This window comes from Cimex lectularius, unplaced genomic scaffold (genome assembly GCF_000648675.2).
Source record: "Cimex lectularius strain Harlan isolate CLEC.00 unplaced genomic scaffold, Clec_2.1 scaffold43, whole genome shotgun sequence".
Lineage (NCBI taxonomy): Eukaryota > Metazoa > Arthropoda > Insecta > Hemiptera > Cimicidae > Cimex > Cimex lectularius.
Window position 1 is genome coordinate 1,754,681 of NW_019392661.1, and position 11,700 is coordinate 1,766,380.

The following is an 11,700-nucleotide window of genomic DNA, read 5'->3' on the forward strand; positions in this document are numbered from 1 at the left end:
TTCTGATCATCCTGATCTGCTTATCCCTACATGTGAAAATGGCAAAATTTTGCAACGTATCTGATGAAAAATAAAAATAAAAAAATGAACAGCAAAACTAGGCAGACGAGTTTCTGAAACAAAGAAACTACAAATTAATAATATACATTTTCAACAGCATGCAGACGACATGACAGATTCAAACATTTTTGTTAAATCCTTACTTCCAATTATTTTAAAGGTTTTACAAAAATTGTAACTCATATTTTTATTTTATTATGTAAATCTATTTAAAAAAATTACAAGTGTTTTTCTTTATAAAGGCACAATCCAAATATTTATACTAATAAAATAAACATGGACGGACTTGTTGACTAGAAACTTGACATAATCACAAAATAAGACTAGAAAGATCTTGTAGTACCTGACTTCATTTTGCATAGTGTTCGAACAACAATCCACTATACAAAAATAATGCAAAATAATAAGAATTAATTGTGCATTTTATTTTAACATAATAAATTTTCTTCAAAAGTAGAAAATTTCATTTCTTCTTCCCAACATTCTGTGCTATCCATTCCATTCCTTCCTGAAAGCAAATAAAATCATGGTGTAAATGATGGCAATAATATAGAAGTGTACAACAAATCGATGTACCTTTACACCTTCGCCAAGAGCGGCTGAACATGCTTGTATCTGCCAAGGTCGGTCTTTGATCGTCTGTAGATTCAAAGCCTGCGCAACGTCTGCGGCAGTGAGTGAGTGCATCAGATCCTGCTTGTTTGCAAAAACGAGGACTGGGACATCCATCAATTTCTCCTCCATCAAAAGTTCGCCCAGTTCAAACGATGTCTCATCTAGCCTTTTCCTGTCAGCGGAATCGACAACGTATATCTGCAAAAAAGCAAATTTTTTATCACATATAAAGAATTTGTAAAAAAGAAATCATTTTGATTTTCATGACTCTGACTTGATAAATTACACACACCAAATATCACAAAAACTTTTGAAGGCAATTTTATTTAGGCAATTTAGCTCTATAAAATTAAATTAATTAAAAAGTTTAATGTTTTACTAATTTACTCTATTATTAAACTTTCAAATATACAACATTTATATATTTTTTTTTTTACAATTTTGCGACATTCTTGATAAGGGAACAAATAATTTTGGGAATGAATAACATAATTTTCAAATTTCTAGAATAATAAAATCAGGTAACTGATGTACATGCCAGGACACAAAGGAATGAAAGGCAAAATGTACAGGCTGACAAATGAGAAAAACAGATGCAGCCCTTACTCTTTGGATCAGAACCGTAAATTAACACACCTTAGCGGTGAAAGCGGAACTGAACCACTATGGAAGAAGAAATGACAACACACTGGATGAATTCATTAGGTGCAAAACAAAGAGATAGAAATGATAAATGGTGTGGTTCCATTTTTTTTAAAACAATAGTTCTTACTCACAGTTAGTTGTTTACACGATCGGGATTTCAAGCTTATAGCTCATCATCAGGTTGTATAACTCCTTCAACTTGATAATGAGCTATTAGCTTGAAATCCAGATTGTTGAAACCAACTAACTGTAAGTGGGAACTATCTTTTGAAAAAGAATGAACAAAGAGATTTCTTGAAATCTCAACCAGGAAAACAAAATATCTACTTCTCCTCAGCAGGCAGGATTGAAAAGAAAAAAAAAATATTAGGCCTTTATTCTGGCAATTACTCATTCAACTACTAGCTTAAAAAATGGGAAAAACTGAGATAGAAACTGGCAAACTCTGTCTTAAAATAGAAGAGACATTTGAACATGTCCTATGACTGTAAAAGCGTTATCCAAAAACAGTATAGCCACTTCAAAGAAGGTACACTGACGCTTGAGGAAATAAACCCAAAAGGAACTCTGGAAAGTGCTCAAGAAATAGAGAACGGTCAATTTCACAATAGGTCATTTAGGTCACAGTGGAAGAACTACTGTAAAAAACTTGATGAAGGGCCTGAATTTTTATTAATCTTGTTATCAATGATTTTACTAAAACTATCAAACATTGATGTTTTATTTACTTAATTTTAAAGGCATTGAACAATTTCCATGTTGTCCAAATAATCTGATGAAATAAAGGGAAACTGGAAGAAATTGGTCAATCCCACAAAACAAGAGTTTGAATTTTAACAAAATGCAAGGAAGGTATGACAATGTATCTTACTCTATTTCAATACATTCTAACTTTGATTAATTTTACAAGACTAATTAGACTCTTCACTTAAATACCTAAAATTAATTTAGAATAAAAAATAGCTTTTTTTTCTTTTTTCTACTTTATGCATATCTATTTATATAAAACAGTTCCATGACTGACTGACAGACAACGCACAGACCAACCCATGGATATAAAGGGCTGAAATTTCAACAGTGCATTCCTATAATGACATGGCTAGCCACTAAGAAATGATTTTTTGAAATTCCATCCATAAGAGGATCATATAGACAATTGTTTACCATGTATAGACCAAATTGAACTGAAGAAGAGAAGAATTTGAGATGCGAGACATTATATTAGAAAGCCATACTAGCTATAGGTACATTAAAGGTATATTAAAGCTGAGTCCCGCATGGACAAAGTCATATATAAACGATAGTTTGTACATATTATTACAATTTTTTTTCCACATGGTCACAGCACTAACACTATGCCAGCACTGCACCTCCAGAACATATACCATGAAAAGCAAGCCAATGTTGGCACTCAGTGTGAGGGATTAATGAGCAAGGAGGTCTTGAGACCATTGTGGAGACCACTGGATGTAAATGTAGAGGGCAGGATGAATCGAGAGGTTGGTGTGAAACTTTTGAAATCTGGGAAGGATCGGTTTGTTGACAATAGGAAGGTTAGTTGGTATGGATAGTGAGCTTAGTAATGTAGCATGGATAATTTGTCTGGGGACTTTTGATTGGAAATATTGGATGCGCTGGATGTTGATGGTTTGGCAGAATCCCACAGTTCCACACCGTATGTTCAAAGTGATCATAGTAAAGTACTGTATAAGGTTAGTTTAGTGTTGACGGTCAAGACTGAGTTTGGTCCTAGAAGTATTCGTACTTGTCCATGTTTTTTGTTAAGTTGTAGTCTTTTATGTCTTGTGTAGAGATTCCACATCAGTCTGCAGCCTAGGTATAGTCCTAGGTATTTGACTTGGGCGGAAGTCAGTATCTCTTTGTTGTTGATGTGCAGTGGAGGGCAAGACAGTTTTTTCAATATGATCATACATTGAGTACATTTTTTCATTCTGTCACTTCACTCGCTTTATGCACAAGTCTTCAATAAGCTCAAGGTATTCTTGGATATTGGAGGTAGCTCGGATGGGACCGAGTTAGAGGACAAAATTGTGTATCCTTTTTTAAAAAAGATTGAACACCGCACTCACTCCACCATTCACCATTTCTAAAATTGTTTATCGTATTGTGGTGACAGTATTGGGGTGTGCAGGAAGGTCATCAGTGTAGATGATACAAAGGTGGAATGCTTGCTTGTGGGACAATAGCTTGTATCAGTCTGATTTCCAAGAATTCTGAAGAAGCTGTCTTTTAAGTAGGATTTCAGGATAAAATAATAAGGAGTGGGTAGGAAGTGTTGCATGCGCGGATGCCAGACCCTATATGTGCTACATCTAGGAACGCACCCAAGCAATACTCCGTTCTCAAGAGCAGAGGAGATGGTGTCAATATCTCTGAAACCTTGCTAGATCATAGAATGATGACGGAACCCCATTTGGTGAGAGGGAAATATTTTATGTGTATCTAGAATGAGGATTAATCGCTTTAAAAGTAGTCTTTCAAGGACTTTAAAATATAGTTCTAAAGATTTTTTTTCTAATTCACCAGTTGACCTGCTACTGATTATTTTTCTAAAATTTCTTCTTCTTTTTTTTTTTTTTTTTTTTTTCAATACTAAAATTTGATTTTTTAACACATCTTCTACAAATTCTACTATCAAAATTGTTAATTAATACTTATGAGTTATGAGTGATAACATAAAATATATTTAATCAGTCAATTTTATTAGACAATATTTTAAGTAATCACAAATGCAAGGAAGTTTGTTTAATGTTTCTTTAAAATGGAAATCGATATCTTCTCTATAATTTTGCGTCAGTGTATATTATTATCCTAAGTAAACTCCTGACCCAACATATTTCAGATCTATAAAATTAATTTAACAACAAATTTTTGGATGTTCATACATCATAGATTATTATTTAAAAACTATCTAATGTTAATGGTTCTTTTTATGGCATTGGACAATTTCTATGACGTTTGAATTGTCAAGATCAATATGATGAAAGATAGCAGAACTACAAGAGAAATGTTTTGTCCCGGCTATCCTTACTTCGTGTATCAGCATCAAACTTCATAATGAAAAGACAAAATATGTCTGACAATACAAAGATAATCAGAAAGGAGCAAACTACAGATTCAACTGCACCCAACAAAAAATTCTCTCAACCCTAAGAGACAATAATTTTATATATTTATTTTATTTTTATTTATTTATTGATTTGATTTGATTTTTTTAATGCAAGTAAGGTCTGACGATGAGTGTTAATCTATTTTGGTACATTTTAAAGGACTAATAATAAACTCCTATCATGAGATTTCCTCCTGTGGTCTCTGGGGTAATGAACGTGTAATTTGATCCTTCCCAATCATTTTAATCTGCCTATCCTCACTGAGTTGATCTGTCAGAAGTGTTTCAGCATTTTGCCATCTTCAGTTTTGGGTCTTAAAAATGTTAAAATGCTTCTGGCCGACAACCTAGCAAGGATAGACCAAGATGATTAATAAGAACCAAATTATTAACAAAATCCTTACTTGCAGGTATATCAAATTAATTTTAGTATTTAATAACTTTTTACATTTTTTATCAGATTTTAGCAATTTGTCTTTGAAATTAGAGCCTAAATGTCATGAGAGATACCAAAGCTCCAGGAAACCAGCCAATGATATTTGCTTTCATGAAAAGCAAAAGTCCTAGAAAGGCATTCGTCCATGATGATGAGTAACAACTACTAAAATAATGTCTCAACACTAAATAAGGTTCAATGAAAAGTTCTACTCTGCTCTAGGTTTACTCATGGGAATCTCACTTTATTCAATTTTTTTATCTATTGAGGGAGAGAGGTTTTCGGACAATATCATAGAATGGAAAAAGTTCTTAGATATTTTTGGAATGGAACAGTCAATTTTTCAATACCCTACACAAGAAAATATAATTTATATTGAAAGTCTAATCCTGAAAGCATTGAATTTAAAAAAAAAATCTGGACAAATAAATAAAAGGAAGAATGATTCTAAATTTGTATTAAACCAAAATATTGAGGATCTGAAACATTTATAAAAATTAAATATCTACTTAAGGGTTGCCTGATTAACACAAACTGTAAGAAAAGCAAATGTTTAAATTGAAAAAAGTATCTGTAAAAAGATTTTGCATAAAATTACACATATGTAAATAGAGACGAATAGATTAAAAAAAAAAATCAATTCTGTCAAAAGTTAAACAAAAGAAACATTTAAATTTGCTTTGAAACTCCTGCTTTTTAAAACTCAATGGGGTGAAATTTCTCTGTGCATAGCCAAAGCAAAATGGCCAATTTTATAATCTCACACTACTGAAGCAGAATTACATGACAAGGACTATCAAGCGACATACCAAGACGTCAGTATTTTCGAAATAGTTTTTCCAGTACGGCCGAATTTTCTTCTGCCCCCCGATGTCCCAGACGTTGAGTTTGAAGCCGTCCGATTGCACAGTCTTAATATTGAAACCCTGCGTCGGCGTCACATGGTTGATGTCCTCTGAGGCCAGTTTCTTCAGCAGCGTCGTCTTGCCAGCGTTGTCGAGGCCGAGGAGCAGCAGCCGAAGCTCGCGCTCCGGCGACGACTTGAGCCTTCTGAGGATCGAAAGGAGACCCTGCATTTCCAAAGGGGATTTCCAATTAAACATATTCATTATCTTTCTCTTGAGTTTTGTATTATTGAATTATCATATTAAAAGGTGTTCTGCTAATAAAAAAGTGTGTTATTTTTTTCAATAAGAAAACCATATGCTTTTTTTTCTATTTTCCTTTTTAAAAACAATTACATACTATGAAAGAAAAGTATTTTTTGTTTTATAATAAGATGAAATTATTATTTTTTAAATATATTTGTATTCTAAGATTAAAAGGATAGTGTTTTTTAATTACCATGCTTAAGGACAAACCGAATCCAGTCTTTCCTGTCTAAACTATCCTTCCCCTCATTTTAAATCAATAAATTGATTTTCCTTTTTCGTAAAGCCCTCTCAGCGGACACAGGGCTCCTAAATACTAGAACGACGATTTACACTGCAACGCCCTTTGTCAATTGTACTGGAACGAAGTACGAATTAAATCAAACACTTTTAACAATCAATCACAGTAAATTGAATAAAAAGTGACGATTTAATGAGAAATCTAGAAAAAACAATCTTGTAGCCTTCGAATTATTGGACACGGAGGTTTTATTTTTAAAAAAGAGAACCGTAAAAAAAAGCTCCTTTTAATATTTATACTTTTGCTTTGTTCAATCGTCAGAATATTTTTGACCTTGACAACTGTTTTGAAATAAGGAAAAGTAAGGCCTAATTTTACGACCAGGCACGTGTTTTTTATTGTTTTTATTGACAATTAACCGAAGCGTACGTCCGTGAGTCGATTGGCGATAGTTGAGCGACGTCTTTGATCGATAATCCTTTGTGAGGCGTACGAGTTTGTGAGTCGGATTGAACGGCCAACCGGTCCAAAAGTCCGACAGCAACAAACTTCGCCCGCCCTTTTCAACCAATGAAATAATTCGACAACTACAACAAATGAACAAATAGACTTTCTCCGTTTCATTTATACTTAATTTAATTTTTTTTTAAATCATAACCGTGAATTTTTTAATTGGACAAAAGTTAAAAAATTTTCCACGATTGGGTAACAGATAATAAGCGTAAGAATATTTCTAAAAATTATACAATACTTGTACAAGTACATGTTCACTGGTTGGAAAGGATAGTTCTAATCACAAACTTTTGAATATGCGAAAAACGCAGATACTCTCGAATAATTGAAGTAGATATACACTCAAAGTTATCCAATACACTCAAATTAAACAAGATTCATGAGCTTCAATAAAAATATTTGATTAGTTAGTAGTTGTAATTCGTTACTGAGTATGCTTCTCCATTTTTTTTTTTTTTTTTGATCCAACAAATTTAATAGACAGGCCAAAATGAATTCTGTCAATTTAGTACACAATTTACAGACTATCATAATTCCTTTTTTTATTTGGTTTCATCCAAGGGAATACGCACCACATCAGATCCAAAAATATACTGAAAGGTAAAAACCGGACACCAATATTGTTGATATTTCCAACTATATATTGTTATATTAATTACAACATACTTATTTTATTGAAAACCAAATTAAACAAGATTCACGAGTTCAATAAAAAATATTTAATTAGTTAGTAGTTGTAATTAGTTACTGAGTATGCTTCTCCAATTTTGTTTTTCTGATCCAACATAAATTTAATAGACAGAGGCCAAAATGAATTCTGTCAATTTAGTACACAATTTACAGACTCTACATAATTCCTTTTTTTATTCGGTTTCATCCAAGGGAATACGCACCCCATCAGATCCAAAAATATACTGAAAGGTAAAAACCAGATGCCAATATTTTGTTGTTTATTTCCAACTATTGTTATTGTTATATTAATTACAACATACTTATTTTATTGAAAACCAAATTAAACAAGATTCATGAGCTTCAATAAAAAATATTTAATTAGTTAGTAGTTGTAATTAGTTACTGAATATGCTTCTCCAATTTTTTTTTTATCCAACATAAATTTAATAGAAAGAGGCCGAAATGAATTCTGTCACTTAATTTATTACACATTTTACAGACTTTATCAGAATTCCTTTCCCTAACCCCTAACCATCCCCAAAATTATACTAAAAAAAAAAAGGATACTCATATATTGGTATTTATTTCCAACTATATGTATTTTTATCAGTATTTTAATTACAATATACTTATTTTAATGTAGACCAAATTAAACGAGATCAGAAATTTATGAGTTTTAATAAAAATTATTTAATTATGATGGTTTGAAAGAACATACACCAAAACACTGGAAAATCATTTAGTGATATAATGAATAAAACTAAATTTATTATCTGGGTTTGTTGTAATAACCTATTAAGAGCAAAACTAAGTACAAAAATATTTAGTTAAATTTTACTTTATCTGCTACCCGCGTAACATAAGTATGTTGCAATTAATATAACGATGTATAAAATACATATAGTTTGAAATAAACAACAAAATACATTCGGTATTTGTTTTTGTTTTGTCTGAAAAACAAAAATAATTTTTGAGCATAATTTTAATATAACGCTTAATAATTTTTCAACAGTTAATTATATTTTTAAAATTTATTTTAAAGGTATAAATAGGGCTTTAAGCCCCCTTACATGCACTTACATTATAAATAAATTAAGTTTATAAACATAATAACATAATTAATCATTCTTTTTATGTAAGGTCTCGGTTAGATAAAAAGTTAGTGTCACAAGCGGAATTTGAACCCATGACCTTCAGCTAGGTTTAAATCCCACTCGTGACGCTAACTTTTTCATCTCAACCAAGACCTTACATAAAAAGAATAATTAATTGAATGAAGTAATTTGGTCAATTAGACTACTAAAACATAATGAATTTAATAATAAAATAATAATTACAGCAATAATAATAATAAAATATGCAAAACAATAATGATAATAATATATTACTTAAATTATTAATTATTTCTATTCAAATTATGAAACCATATTATGAAAGAAAAGCAGACAAAAAAGAAAAATGTAGAGAAAAAGTGAATGTAAAGCTGGGTATCATCAGCACGTAGATGAAATTGGGAGAAATTAAGAACAAATGGAAGATCATTTAACAACATGGAAATAAATAAAGGACCTTGGGGTTCATCAGCTGAAATAGAGAGTGAAGAGATAGAATTTGGAGCTTTAACTCTCTGTAAGACAAATTGGAGGGAATGAGATTAGTAGCAGTAGAAGAAAAAACAAAAAGATGCATCAGTTTCCAATAATCAAATTATGATTTACAAAACCAAGTGCATTGGAAAAAATTAAGTAGAACAATAATAGTGCACTTATTACCATCAATGCCTAGGCGAATATCATCTGAGATTTTGAGAAGGGCTGTCTCACAACTATGAAATTTTTGGAAGCCAGATTGAAAAGGGGATATAAGGGCATGGGAGTCAATATATAAGGATATTTGTTTAAATAAAATCTTCTCAAATGCTTTGGATAGTTGGAAGAATACTAATAGCGCAATAGTCACTAGCAATGATGGGTTTAGGTTTCTTAGGTAAAGCAACTATTAGGGCTTCATTCCAGGCTGAAAACAGGATGAGGTTAGAAAGATGTTCAAAATGTGGGTTATGTATTTTATAAAAGTAGTACCTTGTAGTTTTAAAGAAAGTATAGTCTTTCCACTGTATAAAAAAGGAAATAGAAATGATGTCTCAAACTACAGAGGGATCTCCTTCATTAACACAGTTGGCAAGCTGTATTCGGGCTGCTTTTAAACAGGATTAATGAATGGATGAAAAATGACAACATAATTACAGAATCGCAAGCTGGGTTCCGTCAAAACTACTCAGCCATGGACAATTTAAAATAATCTAGTGAGTTTAGTGAAATTGAAGCTTAGAATAAAGAGGCAGAAAGTATTCGCATTTTTTGTCGATTTCACGTCGGCATTCGACAGTGTTGACCGACATTCTCTTATCTGTAAATTATACGATCTTGGTCTTACTTCTAAATTAATAAAGCCAATTAAAAATTTGTTATGCCAATGTGTGGATGGGATCTCTCGGAAATTTTATACCGAAATGGGAGTGAGGCAGGGCTGTTTGTTCAGCCCAACACTTTTTTCATTATATATTAATGATTTGGAAGCATGCTTAGATGGCGGTGGTGTGTGTGGAGGGTAGTGGCAAAATCAAGTTGTTAGCTTATGCAGATGGCATAGTTTTACTCGCCTCACACCCTGCCTCTTTACAGGGAATGATCAGGTCTTTACAACAGTACTGCCTCAGATGGAATTTAAGAATAAATTTAAGATTATGGTGTTCAGAAATGGGGGTAGACCTGTGAAAAGTGAGAGGTGATATTTGAGAAACTGAGGAGATAGAGGTGGTGAATGAGTATAGGTATTTGGGAATCCGACTCACGCGCGGCACTGTCAATGAACAAACATGTTACGGATGCGGTGGATAGAGCAAGGATGGGACTAAATTCTATCTGGAGACCTCTTATAGACAACGGAGATATTGCATACCCGACTAAGCTAAAAATATTTAACACATGGTCTATTTTATTTTATGCTACGGCGCTCAGGTTTGGGGAGGAGAGATGTTTGGACAGGTAGAGGGGTTTCTACGGTTCTTCATCAGGAGGCTGTTCAGGCTGCCTCAGTATGCCACCACAGCCTTCCTCTATGCTGAGACGGGTCTCCTGCCAATTTTTCTCTACACTGTGAAACTTCACTTCGACTACGTAATAAGAATTTTATCCCTACCAGATAATAGACTCCCGAAGTTCCTAGCTAAGAGGATTGTAGATAAAGATATGTATTGGTTTAAGGAAATAAAAAGGCATATCATGCAATTTAATTTGGACGTGTCTTTAGACTGGAACAATATCGACAGAGTTGAACTATGGAGGGATGGTTTGAGACTAGTTAGACGGTCCATTTGTGACAATATAAAGAGACAATATTACACAGCTTTGGCCAATTCAGACAGTTTCCCCACTCCATAGAGAGCTTCTTTTCAAATCCCCAAATTATCTAATGGATCTCTCGCTACCCTTAGATAGCATGCGGTGGATAATTAAGTGTCGGGGGGATCTATTTAACTTAAACTACAAACACTTCAAGCAGCAGGATATTAACTGTGAACTTTGTAGTGGTACAGAGCGGGAGGATTTGTTCCATTTCTTGGCAACTTGCCCCGCACTGACCGCTGTCAGGAAACCCTATTTTGGTAGGGAAACTCTGTCTAGTGAGATTCTGCTAGAATATATTAATGGCAAGGATTGGACTGTGTTGGTAAATTTCTGCAAAGAGGCTTATTCTCTTAAGGTGCCCCTACACTATCAAGCGGCTTGATCAAATGCTTGAGTAAATCGATTGTATCAAGCGTGATTGATAGTGTAGAAACCTGATTGACGCTTGAAGCAAGCATTGATGGTGATTGATAGGAAGTTTGAATGATTCAAGCAGATGATCAAGCGGCTTGATAGTGTAGGGCAATTTTCATCAAGCATTGCGTCAGTCACTCGGTGGAAGTCATGGCGTCTCCACTCCAGTAGATAATCAAAACTTTCTTGGTCCATTCTCAAAAAGTTCCTGTAGTCCTCTGGTTCCGATTCACACAGAAAGTTTAGTAGATGTTCATGAGTGAAGCGGTTTCTCAGTTTGTACCACTCCTTAGCCCACCGTCGTTTTTTCTTTTGCTGTTTTTTCTGCTTCAGGGCAACCAATGTTAAGACTAGGAAGCCCAAATCTGTATTTGAAACCATTCAGCACCGAAACAAAACAAAAAATCAAACAG

General features: G+C 33.2%; 1 protein-coding gene across 2 annotated transcripts; it reads right to left on the reverse strand.

Annotated features, from left to right (window-relative positions):
• Nucleotides 1–464: 464 nt before the first annotated feature.
• Nucleotides 465–6,631, reverse strand: LOC106662666 (ADP-ribosylation factor-like protein 3). Of its 2 annotated transcripts, XM_014386894.2 has the most exons (4): nucleotides 6,231–6,631; nucleotides 5,696–5,956; nucleotides 637–873; nucleotides 465–568 (listed from the first exon to the last, which is right to left on the reverse strand). In XM_014386894.2, exons 1-4 carry the CDS (start codon nucleotides 6,231–6,233, stop codon nucleotides 524–526), a joined length of 546 nt encoding a protein of 181 aa, XP_014242380.1. In that variant the 5' UTR covers nucleotides 6,234–6,631; the 3' UTR covers nucleotides 465–523. The 2 variants fall into 2 exon arrangements, with proteins under 2 accessions (XP_014242380.1, XP_014242379.1); XM_014386893.1 differs by lacking the exon at nucleotides 6,231–6,631 and having other exon boundaries at nucleotides 5,696–6,087.
• Between the last annotated feature and the right edge of the window lie 5,069 nt (nucleotides 6,632–11,700).

Coding starts and splice junctions, on each gene's coding strand:
- LOC106662666 (XM_014386893.1), bottom strand. CDS start 5,995: ATGAATATGTTTAATTGGAAATCCCCTTTGGAAATGCAGGGTCTCCTT. Junction 874..5,695: donor TCGAAAATACTGACGTCTTG/GTATGTCGCTTG, acceptor GCTTTTTTGCAG/ATATACGTTGTCGATTCCGC. Junction 569..636: donor CTCTTGGCGAAGGTGTAAAG/GTACATCGATTT, acceptor ATTTGCTTTCAG/GAAGGAATGGAATGGATAGC.